This window comes from Sorex fumeus, unplaced genomic scaffold (assembly GCF_029834395.1).
Source record: "Sorex fumeus unplaced genomic scaffold, SorFum_2.1 ptg000072l, whole genome shotgun sequence".
NCBI lineage: Eukaryota > Metazoa > Chordata > Mammalia > Eulipotyphla > Soricidae > Sorex > Sorex fumeus.
Window position 1 is genome coordinate 46,475,411 of NW_026606129.1, and position 15,716 is coordinate 46,491,126.

General features: G+C 48.8%; 2 protein-coding genes across 3 annotated transcripts in view; one reads left to right on the plus strand and one right to left on the minus strand.

Annotated features, from left to right (window-relative positions):
- Window positions 1-12,893, minus strand: part of ZDHHC3 (zinc finger DHHC-type palmitoyltransferase 3) — a 49,772-nt gene extending 36,879 nt beyond the window's left edge. For both annotated transcript variants that reach the window (XM_056129313.1, XM_056129314.1), the window contains exon 1: window positions 12,660-12,893. The gene's annotated coding sequence lies outside the window, so the exon portion shown is untranslated. The remainder of the gene's footprint in view (window positions 1-12,659) is intronic.
- A 37-nt stretch (window positions 12,894-12,930) lies between these two features.
- Window positions 12,931-15,716, plus strand: part of EXOSC7 (exosome component 7) — a 32,214-nt gene continuing 29,428 nt past the window's right edge. The window contains exon 1 of the mRNA XM_056129526.1: window positions 12,931-13,028. Within this exon, the coding sequence (XP_055985501.1) occupies window positions 12,972-13,028 (57 nt within the window). The 5' untranslated portion in view covers window positions 12,931-12,971. The remainder of the gene's footprint in view (window positions 13,029-15,716) is intronic.

Below are 15,716 nucleotides of genomic sequence, written 5' to 3' on the forward strand. Positions count from 1 at the left end.
GCCTTGCACTATGCCAGCAAGGGCTCAGCTCCCACGATGCCCATCAACAGTTGGGCAGCTCAAAGGATTTTAAGGTAGAAACGCTAAAGGCCAAACTCACAGGCCCCATCCCTTGTGGCCCATCAGCGGTTTGATCAGGGTGGAGCCCAGGCTGGCTCGGTGATGACCATTTGTGACAGGCAGAATCTGGCAAGAATGCCTACCGTTAATCACTTTTCACTATGAGATGGGCACATCCTTCTAACTTCATTACATCCTAAAACTACTTAGCAACCAGGGCAGAAGCCTAATGGCCCCCATGTTTCATAAAATTTCTGAACCCATCAGAGCCACCACACCTCCCTGTTCCACCACTCGTGAGGGTCCCAGAATCTTGGATCCTCTCCGACTGTGCACAAGGATTCTACAAGGAGGCCAGGAATTAGTTTAACTAGATTGATTTGATTCAGGGGCCTCTAAAACAGTGCTCAGGAGACCTGGGGGACATTCTCTGCATTTCTAGGCCTACCAGGCTGGATGTTCAAGCAAGGGCCTGCTTTGCTTGGGTCCTGCTATGCTGGGGAGTCCTCAGGGGCCTCCAGGGCCACAACCGCAATGCCTAGGGGAGATCAGACGGGGGGGGGGGGGTGGCTTGGGGGGTGCCTGAACTAGGGCCCACTGTAGGAAACTCATGTGCATAACTCCTGTACTACCTCTCAACTTGGGTTTTGGTTTTTCTATTTTGGCCAGACCCAGTGGTGCTCGAGGTTTACTCCTGGCTCTGCTTTCAGGGATCACTTCTAGAGGGCTTGAACCATATGGGGTGCCAGGGCCCTGGGTAAGCCACAGGCAAGGTAAATGGCTTACCTGCTATACTATCAGTATTAAATCTAGTCAAGTCTAGGCCTGTTAACTCGACTTAAAACTAAGTCCTTTGAAGCCTCTCCTCCTCAGTACTATGAAGATGATTTTATTTTTATTTTTTTTTCTTTTTGGGTCACACCCGGCGATGCTCAGGGGTTACTCCTGGCTCATGCACTCAGCAATCACTCCTGGCGGTGCTGGGGGACCACATGGGATGCTGGGAATCGAACCTGTATCGGCCATGTTGGCTGCGTGCAAGGCAAACGCCCTACCCGCTGTGCTATCGCTCCAGCCCCTGAAGATTACTTTAAAACACCACATCCAGACAGTCTCACGTTCACACAAGCAGCAAAGATTAGCACTGTAGCACTGTCCTCCCGTTGTTCCTCGATTTGCTGGAGCAGGCCCAGTAACGTCTCCATTGTTGAGACTCACTGTTACTGTGTTTGGCATATCGAATACGTCACAGGGAGCTTGCCAGGCTTTGCCGTGCGGGCAAGACACTCTCGGTAGCTTGCCAGGCTCTCCGAGAGGGGCGGAGGAATGGAACCAGGGTTGGCCAGGTCGGTCGCATGCAAGGCAAACGCCCTACCTGCTGTGCTATCGCTCTAGCCAAAGATTAAAGTACATTAATAAATAAAAGGGCAATGATTAAGGTCTATTTGAAGTCTTGTTTATAGACCTGTTTAACAAACTCAAAATTAGTGTAATTATTTTCCACATGGCCGAGAGATAATGATCATCCAAACAAATAAAAACAAACAAAAGGACTGAATTTCCTCAGCCCCTAGTACTAAGAACTGTAGAGGAGAATTTTAATTTTGTTAGCTTTTGTGCAGAATGCAAGGTAGTTGAAACTTTAAGCAGGAGGCTTGTAACAGGCCAAACTAAGGTGCAGGTGATTAAAATTTTAACCAAGCTAGTTTGTTAGATTAATATCAGGGGGCTGGTCTGATATTGCCAATTCACCCTAAAATTCCTGAGTTTTACTAGCAGACTGATACTTAGCCAAATTTTAAAAATTCAGTCTACCCTTAAGCAATCACTTACAAGGGCCATGGGAAGGAGGAAGCATCTCCTCTGGTAATAAACACAGTGATGACCTTCTGTGGTTTAAATCCTACTGTCTAAGAATATGCTATTTGTCACTATTTGAAAGTCTCACATATCAGTTTGAAAGATAGACAGCAAAAAGTAGTCATGACCCAGTCTTGTTATTTCAGAGATGAATAAATGGACCCTGCCTGGAAACTTTAGAAATGAATCTAAACAAGTACAAGATTAATTTATCCAAGCTATAATTCTGTTAATTTGTGTAAGGATCTAAAAACCAACTGCATTTTTGTGTGGGGGTGGGGGAGAGGGTCGATGCCTAGTATTACTCTTGGTCTCTGTGCTCAGAGATCACCCCAGACAGTGCTCAGGGGGACCTTAGGCAAAGACAGGGAACAAAACCAGGTTCTCTGTGTACATGGCAAGTACCTTAAACTCCTGGACTATCTCTGCAGCTCAGGATTTGTAAATTTTATACTTTCAGAAGATTGTTTTAGACAAGAAGGAAGAACCATGAATCACTGCATTTTAAATGTTTGGGGGGGGGGGGGAAAACAAAACCAACAACCAAACAAACCAGAATGAGTCATTAAAACTTTTTCCAGAGAGAAAGGGTGCGGCCCAAAGGCAAGAAGCCTTATCTCAGGGCACCACCCACCAGCCAAGGTGCTCAGACAGGCAGAGCCTGTTGGCCTCCTCTGAGGGCCCCTCCACAAGCCCTGGTCTCTAGCACACTCACTAGCAGACTCAAACTAAAAAAATAAACAAATAAGTAAATAAACAACAACAACAACAACAAAATCCCAAAATATCATGCCCCCTCCCCCCAACAACAAATCCTATATCCATTTAAGTTTACTGAAGAAACCAGGAATTGGCCAGGCAACTAAATAAGCTTGCTTTATTACTGGAGACCTTCTTATAAAATCCACTCATGTACACACTCAGACTCCCAACAATGGGTCTTTATTTCAGAAACAAAGTTTGCGATTTGGACAGCTCATGGAGGCTAACACAGTTCCTCCACTCACTGCAACTCCCATTGTATGACACACAACGGGCTAGTTCACCAGTGCCTGGATTTCTAGATCTATTTAAAAAACATACCACTTACAGAGTGACCTAATATATGTCACATATGCTGGGAACTGGCAAAACGAACAGTTTGTTTGGGCTAACATATGCTACTTTCTCCCTTTATACTTCCTGAGCTGGTGCAGTAAAGAATCGGTGAGGCAACTTTGCAACATTACCACATATGTTTTGACTGGTAGGAGAAAAAAATCACTGTCTTCTCCCTATACTACACAGCAAGGCCTCCAGAACACCCCTGGGAGTGACCCCTATCCCATCACCAAGCACCATTTAGTATGCCCCCTATTCCCCCACACCAACACAATTATTAAGTCAGAATTCTAGAGCTGGTAGGAACTTTAAGACCACCACACAGATTTCTGTCACACTCCTCTGTTTCACAGAGGAGAGAGTTGAAACCCACTAAAGATTGTATTTATTTATTTATTTATTTATTTTTGCCTTTTGGGTCACACCCGGTGGTGCTCAGGGGTTCCTCCTAGCCCTGCACTCAGAAATTATTTCTGGCAGTGCTTGGGGGTACCATGTGGGATGCCAGGGATCGAAGCTGGGTTGGCCACATGCAAGGCAAACACCCTAACCCCTGTACTATTTTTCTGACCCTCCACTGGGAGATATTTTGTAAAACTCAAGTTCTAGACAAAATAAGCAGAGCCACTGACTGTAGGCATGGGGACAAGCAGAACGTGACTGGAGGCCCGTCTTCTTTTCATCCACTAGGCACGCAACACCGAGGCTTTCTTTACCCATACCTCCATGGAGGAAGGAGACCGAGGTTGGGGGTCTGGGACAGAACTCCTTGGATCACGCAAAGGGAGGCAGGGGAGAAGCACAGACTCTAAACCTGACCTGTGCCATGGATACTTTCAAGCTGGGCGGGAGGACTTCTGTGACAGATGGGGAAAGAAGGAATGAATGACCTTCTCCCATTTGATGGATCTGAGAAGTCCCTTAACTAAAGCTCAGGTCTCATGGGGTGGGGGGAGAGGGGCAGGTGGATAATCCTCTAGGCTGTGACTGTGTAAAACCCAGAAATGAATCAAAGCAAACTTTCTTCCCACTAGGCTCCTGGGAGCTTGTAGTACCCATTATTTGTTTTAGAGCCACACCCAGTAGTGCTCAGGGGAGCACTCGGGGCAAACACCTTATACAGCTCCCCCCTCTCTATTCTCAGGCACCACAACAGTCATTCTTTAAGGAATGAAGAAAAATGCCCTTCTTTCTTCCAGGAACTGTTCTGCTTCCAGCAATCCTCTCCTTAAAGGAGCAGTACAGCTACTTCACACCTCTGTGCCTACAAAAACACTGGGAAAGACAAGGAGGGACAAGCTGTTCCTGTTCCTGTCCCTGTTGTTCCCTGTAGCTGCTCTATCAAAGTGGTCAAGGTCAGTGTGTAGAAAACAAGTTCCAGGAGTCTGTGGGGGATCTTCCATAAAGAGTTCAGCGGTGGTGACTTCTGGGGCTTAGGGCTGGGACCCACCACTTGTTCGTGCCACTGTCACCCTGCATAAATGATTCATTCCAAGAAGGCTTCCACCCTGCGGAAAAATCTTTACATAGGCAACGTTACCAGTCTTATTACCCAACTCATAACTGATCTCATTACCCAATTCATAGCTGTTCACGCATCGTGAGTCTCCTCTGTGGAACGCACCAGATGGAAATGTGTGATCTTAAGGGGTGTGGGGGGTACGGAATGGGGACACACGGCAAGGACAAAACAAACCTGGCGGTGCTCAGGGACTGTATAAGGTGACAGGGATCGAGCTAGGGCAGTCACATGCAAAGGAAACATCTCAACCCCTGTACTGTTTCTTTTGTCTGCTGTGATTTTGGGGGGAGAGGGGGACACGAACGGGTCTCTGGTCCACTGGGGTGGGGCACGCTGACAACAGAGTGAGCTTCTGACTCTTCTCCAACTCCCCTGGAATCACTGTGCGCCAGGTGCAGTCCCCGAGAAAGATCCCATCCTGACTGGGGTCTCAAAACTGCCTGGTCTTATAGGCTGAGACCTGCTTCTTGGCTCTCCCTGCTTCTTTTAGGAAACTGAGGCATGCCGAGATTTGCCCAAATTCACCCCGCTGGGAAGCAGCGGGCACGGGATGCAGTCTGAAGCCTCCTCTTTACCTCAAAGTGCACTTTCACTGTTCGCTTCACTTCTGCTGTGGGTGAATCATGTAATATTTACCACAATCATTACACTTGCCTGTTAATGAGAAAACCTAATTTCCATCCATGACTGTGGGTCACTTATGGTTTCTCTCTTGCTCATACATGGTTCTGTGGAGATGGGCCTACCATGTAGGCCCCATGCAGCGGGGGTTTACAGGAGGAAACTGCCACATTTTGCAATGAGAGGTACCCTGGCGGAATGGCAGCAGCATTCAGGAGACAGATCCTGCCTTAAATGTGGGAGCAGGAGAGCTGTGAAGTGTCAGTCAGGAGAGGTACCCTAAGACGGGAGCACTAAAATCTGCTTCTGGATGACTGGTTAAAGAAACTTTGGTACATCTACACAATGGAGTACTATGTAGCTGTTAGAAAAGATGAAGTCATGAAATTTACATACATGTGGTACTACATGGAAAGTATCATGCTAAGTGAAATGAGTTGGAAAGAGAGGGACAGACATAGAAAGATTGCATTCATCTGGGGAACATAAAGTAACAAAATAGGAGACTAACACCCAGGAGTGGCCGAGATAAAGTACCAGGAAGTTCACTCCATGGCTTGGAGGCCAGCCACACATGCTAGGGGAAAAGGCAGCTCAGACACAGAAGGGAGCACCAAATAAAGGGTGTTGGGAGGATCCTCCCAGGATGGGAGATGCGTGCTGAAAGTAGACTATAGACCAAACATGATTGCCACTCAGTGCCTCTTTTGCAAACCACAGTACCCAAAAGGAGAGAGAGAACAAAAGGGAATGCCCTGCCACAGAGGCAGGGTGAGATGGGAGCTTGGGGAGTGGGAGGGATACTGGAATCATTGGTGGTGGAGAATGGGCACTGATGGAGGGATGGGTACTCGCTCATTGTATAACTGAAACCCAAGCACAAAAATCTGTAAGTCTATAACTGTACCTCATGGTGTTTCACTAATAAAAATTAAAAAAATAAATCTGTGTATGCTGGAGAACACTTCTTATGGGGTCCAAACCCCAGTTCTGCTCTTCCTGAGAAAAAAAATCCCTCCATACTAGGCTGAGCATAAGCCCCACGAAGGCCCCCACCCTGGGAGGGCTGATGTGGTTTCCAGCCCCGCATTGTACCATGTGCAGACATGCAGCCATGGTGACATCATCCAGGCAAGAGCCTGGCTAATTGGTAGGGACTAAAAGCAAAAATGCTTAGAGGGATCTGAAAGGGCCAGGGGAAAGTTGTTACTACTACCACACCAGGTTCCAAGAAAGGAACCAGGTCTCTGCCAATCTCATTTCTCCCAGACGTTGTACGAGGAAATGCCAGAGCAAAGCCCCAAGAGGGACTGAGGCCACAAGCCTCCAACCCTGTGTCCAGGGAGTGGCCCTCTGACATTTGCTGGAGGGCTCGAGGTGGCGGTGAGGGCTGGGGGTGGGGTGGCCAGCTCATACCTAATGGAGGCCTTGAAGTCAGGAGGTCAGGATTCTAGTTCTGTCCTGCTCATCACACAGGTCTCTATATGCAGGAGACCTTCCCCGGGCCTCTCCTTCCTCATCTACACAGCAAGAGCGAAGACGGAGCTCACTACTAGGGTCTCGTACAGGGCTGGGATTATGACTGGTCTATTCTTAGGAACAAATTCATTATTTTCCTTGTTAATTTCTTGGATTGTATATATACACATATACTTTTTTTTTAACTAGAAGAAGCCCTTAATATTCTTTGCCTTTTCTTTGTTAATAATTCAAAAAGAAATTCATCCATAACAGATAACAACTTTTTTGAGCTTTTTTTCAATCAAGTATGGAATGTGATTACCATTTCCTTCTGAAAAAAAACACATGTTCAAAATACATAAAATATTACAAAGGGCAAAAAAAGAGTTTTTAAATCTAAAATTAAACATATCCTTCTTTTTTTGTTTTTGGGCCACACTCAGCAATGCTCAGGGGGCCGTATGGGAGTTCCACGATCAAACTGGGTCATGCATATGCAAGATAAATGCCCTACCCACTGTACTGTCTCTCTGGCCCCAAAAAAGCCATTCTTAATGTTTAAAAATCTGTGCACTGTATGGAACTGGAGAGAAAGTACAGAGGGCAGAGGACTTGCCTTATATGCACAGGCCCCAGTTCGATCCTGGAACCCATATGGTTCCCCGAGTCTCATTGGGAGTGACCCCTGAGCACTAAGCAAGGCAAAAAAGTCTGAGAATTGCTGGATGTGACTCCCCTCAGTCCCTTATTAAAAAAAATGCAAAGTTTGTGTACTGTATTGGTATATTTTATAGTCTATTCTGGGCGTAAAAAGAGGCTTGGAGAGAGGTTTTGCTCCAAGTCACAAAGCAAGTTAGTGGCAAAGCCGAACTCTTTGGAATAAGAGTCTTTCCATCACAAATCATAAATTTTTCTAACAACCTGTCTTTCGAGATTTCCTGCCACCGTTTCTGGGTTTAGAAACACACCTCTCCAGTCAAAACTTTGAACAGTGGCCGGAACTATATGTGTCCCACCAGATTAAAGTTTCTTCTTGTTTTGCTTTGTTTTTTAGACCATACCAGCAATGCTCAAGGACTCATCCTGGCTCAAGGCTTAGGGGTGCCCCTGGTGGAGCTCAGGGAACCCTGTGGCATGGGGAGGCCAAGGCAGAGGGGAGGGCTAGGGTTCAGGCCTCCTGCACGCAAAGCAGATGATTCAGTCCATTAAGTCACCTTTCTACTGCCAGACTCATTTCCCCAAGGCAAGAAATGGGTCCCTCCTGATGGCATTCCTTTCCCTATTCCCATGGACCGTGTCCAGGAGATAATACCCTGACCAGGAGATAATCGATAATCGTGAGGCCCAGAAAAGCCAGAGTCACACTTGCTAAGCCTCCAAGTATCATCAGGTCACAGTCAGAGGCCCTAACATTTCCTGGTGGAGGACTCTGCTGAGTGGGTTCCACATCCACAAGCTTCTCACTTCACAGATGAGAATCAGGTATGACCTGGCCATGGGCCTCTGGAAATCTGCTTCCAAGGAGGAGGAAGATGGAAAAATGCAAAACCGGCAAGAACCAAGAAGCGGCAGGGCTTGGGCCTCTTTCCAGACCCCTACTCCTCCCTTCCTCTTTCAGATCAGTTCCTTTCCATGGCTACTGAGGGTGTGGGTTTAAATACTCCTAGATTGGCTAATCAGGACACATGACCTCATTCTGTCACACAAGGCCGAATGAGAGACACAGGAAGAATCCTGCCCCATGCTCAGAATACAACACACATGAAACCCTTCCTGAGTAGGAGCAGCAAGTGGACCCTTGCTCAGAATGCAAAACACATGAAGTTTTACCTGGGTATTCCCAGCACATTTTCAACACCATGATCTGAGTTAAGGCTTTTAGAACAGGCAGAGAGTGCTGGTCAGACTGGCAGCTTATTTACTCATTTCTTTCGTTTTTACAGGGGGTGTTGGGGGGCCAACCCCAGCAGTGAGGGTTGGGGTGGGTGGCCACCCTTGGCTATATTAAGCTGATGGACTGGGCCTGACAGTTCAGTACTTGAGCCTGGAGGTGTTGGGATGTCCAGGGCCATACCCTCTGGGGCTCATGGGCTGCCAGGGTCGAACCTGGTGATTCTCAGGAGACCAGGTATGGTGAGGGATGAAACCTGGGATCTCACATATGCCAAACATGTATACCACCCCTTGGAGTCATATCCCTGGCCCCACAGAATAATTTTTAGGCCAAGGTACAGCCAAGACAAATGCACAGTAATAAAAGAACCATATCTATTGAGAACACACCGCTCACTTTTGCTTTTCTCAGGTGCTGTGAAAGGACAAAAAAAAAAAAAGACCTACAATTATGCCTCCACAACTAACAGGGATTAAAAGTCTCCCTGCTGGGCTTCTTAGAGGTCTCAGCACCTTCAGCACCCAACACTGCCCTGCAGCTCTTCCATAAGCAGTTTTTATTGCTGTAATTAACCAAGGCAAGGTGGGACAGCTTGATGCAGCCCTAATGCCATTGTTACTGCTCTTGGCAAGCTGCTGCTTTTTTGCCTCTTGCCCTTGATGTCTGGCCTGCACAATTAGTACCATGATAGCCAGCCTTTTGGTTAATCACATGCCTTAATTGAGTAGTTTATTTTATGTCTTGTTCAGGCACTAGTTCAAGTTCCCCAGGCTTCCCAACTATCATAAATCCTTAATTCCTTTCAGGCAGGCCTAAGTTTTGTTTCTTACCTCTTTGAGCCCACCAGAAGGGCCCAGAACAGGCCCACTAGTTCAGGCCCCCCAGAATGCAGAGGCACACAAGTGCGCGAACAGTTCGAAGAGCTTCTAGATGTTTACTCTGGGTGTAAGGCTGGAATCTGGGTTTCTGCGCCATAACCACTGGTTTCCTCTGCTGTTGAAAGCTTTCCTCAGCTACCGTGTTAAGTTCTACTTGGCCTGTAGGCAACCATTCCCCTGATCTGAAAAGATGGGCAGAAACAGATGTGGGAACTTCTCGGCAGGGCCATGCTCCCCGTTGCTCCAGATCCCAGCTTCTTTCACTACGGGTAGCAACCCCATATGGGCCACACATCTGAAAGTGCGGGTGGTAAAGAATTTGGCAATGGTAAAAGGTTTCTGAAGGTGCACAGACCAAAAATAAATTCAAAAATCAAACACGTCGCAAATGCCAGGTGTTTCTGGCCAGCTCTAGCCCCGGTTGCATTTTTTGAGCGAAAAGGGGTTGTGATGGGAAAGCTGAAGCAGTCTAGAAAAAGGACTCAAGGGATGTACAAGCACAGGCTTGAACAAACTCCTTGTTTTGTGGTATAAACTACTAGGGCTGTCAACAATGAAATGGAGGTGTGCGTTTGTGTCTCTTTCACTTCCTCCACAAATACTCCAGTTAATGAAACGGAGCTAGTGTGAGTGTGTGTGTGTGTGTGTGTGTGTGTGTGCGTGTGTGTACTGAAGGATATGGTTAGGATTGCAGGGCAGGGGGAACTTAGCCTGGTCTCAAGTCCTGACTCTGCCAGTGATTAGACATATGACCTATGACCCAGCTGATGACAATTAGCACCTTTGTACCTCAGTTTCCCAATGTGTAAAAGGCCTCATAGGGTTGTTGAGAAGATAGATTCAGTAACTGTGTGCAGGACCGGGTTTACAACAGAACTTGGAACATAAACATGACATCACTGAGAGCTAAATATAATAAATAGAATGCAGAGATTTAGAATGGACAGACCTACGAAACAGAATGCCCCCAGTGAAAACTGAGAGTGATAGAAAAGAAGTTGGCCTTAGCAGAAAAAATGGCCATTGAGCTCTCCATTTTCTGGCTGTTATAACTCTTCAATATGCTCCAAAAGACCCAAAAAGAAATACTGAATTTATGGGTTTTAATGATGTCCAAGGTTTTAGCCAAAGAAATGTGATCAAGATATTCTGGCAGCACTGAAGAGTGACAACTAGTGAAGGTGTCATTGTTTTAGGAGAATTTTAAATGAAGACTTTACTGCGTCAACTCTCAGACCTACTTAACCAACAAGGCACATATTGTTCACATTATTATTTAGCAAATACCACCAACTCTTCTCCAGCAAGGCAGAGGAATGGTTTAAATATATGCTCTACATTTTAAAGACCTATTGATAATTCCATATAGTATTTTTCTTGTCTTTTTCTCTCTTTTCTTCTCTTTGGGCCACACTCAATAGTACTTGGAACTTACTCCTGGCTTTGTGCTCTTGGGTCACTCCTGGTGGGGTTGGGGAGCCATATGGGGTGCTGAGGATTGAACCTGGCTCTGCTGTGTGCAAGGCAAGCGCCCTACCTCCTGTACTATAGTTCTGGCCACTCCTGTATTTTTTTTCTTTTTTTAAATGAATCAACTTGCTGCCATGTTTAAAATCCCTTAGAAATCCTAGTCTCTAATATTCCATGCCTAGGACTGCTCCTTTCAGAGCAACTGCTAATACAAACACCATTTCTAATGCTAGCAGTCCACCACACACAAAGGCATTTATGTGCTGCAAATGGCCGGGCACCTCTGCTTTTTCACGAGGGAGGAACTCCTTGGCTTCCTCTCTCTCCTAGTTTCCCTGGAGGGCGAAGTTCAAGCCTGCAAGTATCTTCCCTGTAGGAACAACCCTAGAAGGGACACAATAAACAAAGTCCAGTCTACTAAGAAGTGGGCATCTATTCTTGAGCTGAGCAGTTTATTGCTAAAAAATTCAGGCTGGGGGCCAGAGACATAGTACAATGGGCAACAGGGCTATCCCAAGCACCATCCCTAGCACCAGAGTCCATAGCCCCTTTCCCTGAGTGCAGAAGTAAGCCCTGAGCACCAAACAAACAAAAATAACAGGGCCTGGTCTACTTTCTTTACCCATCTCTGATCCATTTCCCATCCCACTGTGCCCAAGGGTGCCACCCCATAAATGGCGGGCACTATTCTTATCCACCATGCTTTAGGGCTAACAGTCCAGGAAGTTTCTCTGGACAGAGTTGGGTGTTACTTGTCATAGCGTTCCCAAGTTAGTACAAAGCCCATTTAGAGCGGGTACCCAGTAGATGAGAGTATTCACTTCAGTCTGTGGAGGCTATTATCTGAGAAGCTGTGAGCTGTCAAGGGTTACTTTCACTTTTGAGAACCAGAAGGTTCCTCAACAACCAGGTATTCGCAAAAGCGAGCTGAGCCCCGTCCTCCTTTGCTTTGCCAGCTTAGGGTTCACTTTTTCTCTATTTATCCACGTGGCCCCTTTAAAACCTCTACCACTCCCCGAGTGCCCCGCCTTAATGGGCTCCTTCAGTGACCCCTTGTTCACCTTGCAGGTATTCTCTCTGGATAGCCCAGGTCCATACTCTGACTCGACCACTAAGCATCTGGCGCGGGTGCCCCCTTCCGCGTCCCCGCACCACGCAGCTGTCCACACTCCCCAGCAGGTTCCCCCCGCCCCCCCCCCCCCCCCATAAAACCGGTGCTTCTGGCCACCCCGGGAAGCGCCGGGTTACTAAGCCTGCCCTGCCTTACTATCTTCGGGACAATGTTCCCAAGACCACTCGGGGCTCGGGGCTCTTTCAGGCACCCGGGGTCGGCGATCGGCCAGTCCATCGGGAGCACGAGTGGACTGAGGATATCTATTGGGTGGAAGCGCAGTGGTGGGAGGGGGGTGGGGGGCACGAGGACGCCGGGGGACGAGACGCCCCTGCCTCCCGGCCCGGACACTGCCCACCGGGAACGACCTGCCGACTGCTCCGTGGCCGCCTCCCTGCAACCAGCCTGGAGAGAAGAGAGACAAGGAAGGGGGGCGGGCGGGCGGGCGGTGGAGCCGGGACCAGCACCCCCACCCCGAGGCCAATCACGACGTCCGCCTCCCCTCACGGGAGGGTCGCTTCTCTCTCTCTGACACATGCACACGCACACGATCGGCTACCAGCAACTCCCGGCAAAGTGCTCCATGCACCTCCAGCGGCCGCCGCGCGGCCGGCCGGGCGCCTCCCACTTCCCCCCCGCGCCTCGCCCACCCAACCTCAGTTCCCCCTTCTTCCAACTGACCATGAAGCCGGAGGCAATTCCCCAGTCCCAGGCCCCCGGTGGGGCTCCTGCGCCCGCTGCCCTGGCCGGGCCCTGCAGCCCCCGACCTGGCACGGACACTCGGGCTGCAGCGATGGCTCCCGGACACGAGGCGCCGCGGCTCCCTGGACTCGGCCAGACACGCGGCGGCGCCCAGGAGAAGCCCATGGAGCTCGCGGCACTGGCAGCGGCCGCGGCTGCAGGAGCGGCAGCGGCGCGGCCCGATGACGCGCGCGCGCGCGCGGGGCCGGCGCGCGCGGATGACGTGGCGCGCGCACGGGGCCGGCGGGCAGCATGGCGTCGGTGGCGCTGAGCGAGGCGGAGAAGGTGTACATCGTGCACGGCGTCCAGGTAGCTGGCTCGGGCGGTGAGGTCGGCGGGCCTGGCTGGACGCCGGCCTGGAGCCGCTCTGGGAGCCCGGAGCCGGCCGACGACGCGCGGGCGTTTGGAGAACCGCGCGGCTGACATCCGTGGCGGACCCTCTTGGCACTTGCCGTCTCTGGGGCCTGCGAGCCCGGGGAGAGTGGGGGGTGGGCAGGCCCCGGGGTGGGGGGTCTCCGCGTGGACCTCGCGGTCGGGGAGACACCCAAAGGGAAAGGTGCTTTGGGAATAAGGACTCGCGCAAAGGGGAACGGTGTTTTCAGAGCAGCCCTGCCGCCGGAAGGGGGTCCCTGCTGTCGTCCCCTGTTGCCCCTGCAGAACTAAGGTCCTAAGGGGGCAGCTCCCGTGCCTGAGTGTCACCTTTTGCACCTGCGCGGAGCTTGCAGTCTCTGGGGTTTGGGCCGCGTCCCGGAGTGGAAGAACGTTGGTTTTTGGTAACGAGCTCCCAGGGAAAGCCAGTGGGGCCTCCTTGTCTCGTAAGCTTCCCCAGGGTGAGGCCTGACCCAAACGTCTGTATCTGCAAAGCCTGCTCGAGAACCCTGTTTTTGCCCTTGCAAGGCTAGTTAATAACATATGCATTTTTTACTTTCTATCTCTGGTCTAGTCTGGTTCAGTTTCTGGCGCCCCTCTCCTTTCCATGCCGCATAGTTTTAAAGATGAATGAAATGAAGGAATAGCAGATAGCAAGGGAATGGAATAGTTTGTAGAGATCTAAGGAACTCAGAACACTTCCCTGTATTGCTCCCTTGGTGCCAATTTTGAAAGTCACCAGGACATAATGTTCATTAGTTCAACCTAGGTCTGAGCTAGAAGCAAGGACTGGGGAGGAACCTCTCCTTATACAGCTCCTGTGCTTCAAGGAAGAGGCAGAAATTACAGCACTGTTCCTGTGTTTATAAATAAAATGGAATTGAAAGCTGTGACAGAAGAACAGAGAGCTTATCTAGTTAGACCGGGGAGAGCAGGGAAGCTTCCCAAAGGAAATGGTATTGAAATTGACTTCACAGCATGACCAGGAGTTAAGTAGGTTTAAACTTTTCCAATAAGTAAAAAGGGCTGGGAAGTTCTCAAACCCTCATGGAGTGGAAATACAGAGCCAGCCACAGGGGTGCAATGTCAGACTGCCTTGGTGACCAGAAACTTGGTTCTAGGGATCTTAACACTGTAACACTGCCCTTCCATTGTTCATCGATTTGCTCTAGCAGGCACCAGTAACATCTCCATTGTGAAACTTGTTACTGTTTTTGGCATATCAAATATGCCACAGGGAGCTTGCCAGGCTCTGCTGTGCAGGCAAGATACTCTTGATACCTTGCCAGGCTCTCCGAGAGGACAGAGGAATCAAATCCGTGTTGGCCACATGCAAGGCAAACGCCCTACCTGCTGTGCTATCACTCTAGCCCTGGAGAACTAAGGTCGCAGGGGCAGCTCCAGTATCTGCATTTAGCCCTTAGCCCCTGTGGATCTTTCTGGGGAGGGTATATTTGGGCTATACCTGGGGGTCAGGGGTCAAGGCAGTCTGACATTGCTCAGGGATCATTGCTGGCAGTACTGGGGGAGATTGGGGGGGCACTTATGCAGGGATTGAACTGGGGTGGCTGCGTGTAAAGGCAAGTGCCTTAACCCCTGTACTATCCAGCCCCTGGGTTTTTATTTTTAAATTTAACCTCCTCATTACTACTATGGATATATTATGGACACAGTTGTAAGTTTTGTGTATCATAGAGTCATACAGAGTTACTGGCTTTAAGTAAATCTCTTCATAGGACTTTCATCGATTGGCTACATATATACTATATTTAAAAAGTGGAACAGGAGTCACAGTGATGTCTCAAAAGGCTAGAGTGCTTTGCATGCTGGAGCGAACAGTTTAACTCCTGGCACTACATGGTCCTTTGGGAGTGATCTCCAGCACTGCCAAGTAGGGACTTCCATCCCCAATAGAATTGATACCATCCGAGTAAAGCTTAGAATGCAGGTAAATGAACCCACCATGGGATCTCTAGGAACTCATGTACCGGCATCGCATCTTTTAAGCAATACTGTGATAAATCCTCTACTTATTTCTCACCTCTGTCCCATTATGGTCAATTTCAGCTTCCAGTATGGTCAATTTCAGTTTCTGGCATCCCTTTTCAGCTGTGGATTTCTTTTCTGTTTCAGGATATTTCGTCCTTTTTTTTTTCCCCAGTGGTAAAGCATTTAAATTTGCCCATGTCATGTATGTTGAGGATTCACTTCAACCAACCAATAATTGACAACCACACAGACTGACTCAAGGAGAAAGTACGTGTTAGAAAATTCCACGTGTTTCTCCAGGAAAACAAAGACACAAGAATCTCCAGACTCTCCCTTGCTTGGTTTCCGCTGCCTCTCTATGCCTTTGTTGTGTCTTCTTAATGACTTTCTGTGTTTGCCTTCTAGTTCAGTTCCAGATTCGTGTTCCAAGGGGCAAAACCCTGGTCTAGATTTAGAGAAAAGAAGGGGCAGAATCATTAGGTTCCAACATGGCCACTGTGAGGTGAGGCCCACATGAGAGAAGGCAGCTGGTGAGAAAGCAGAACGGATTGTTGTGGGTGGAAAGTGGTAAATCAGAGGCTTCTGATTTAAAAGCCCTCAGAGGCTTTTACAATGTCTTGAGCAGTGGAGTGAGGGCTT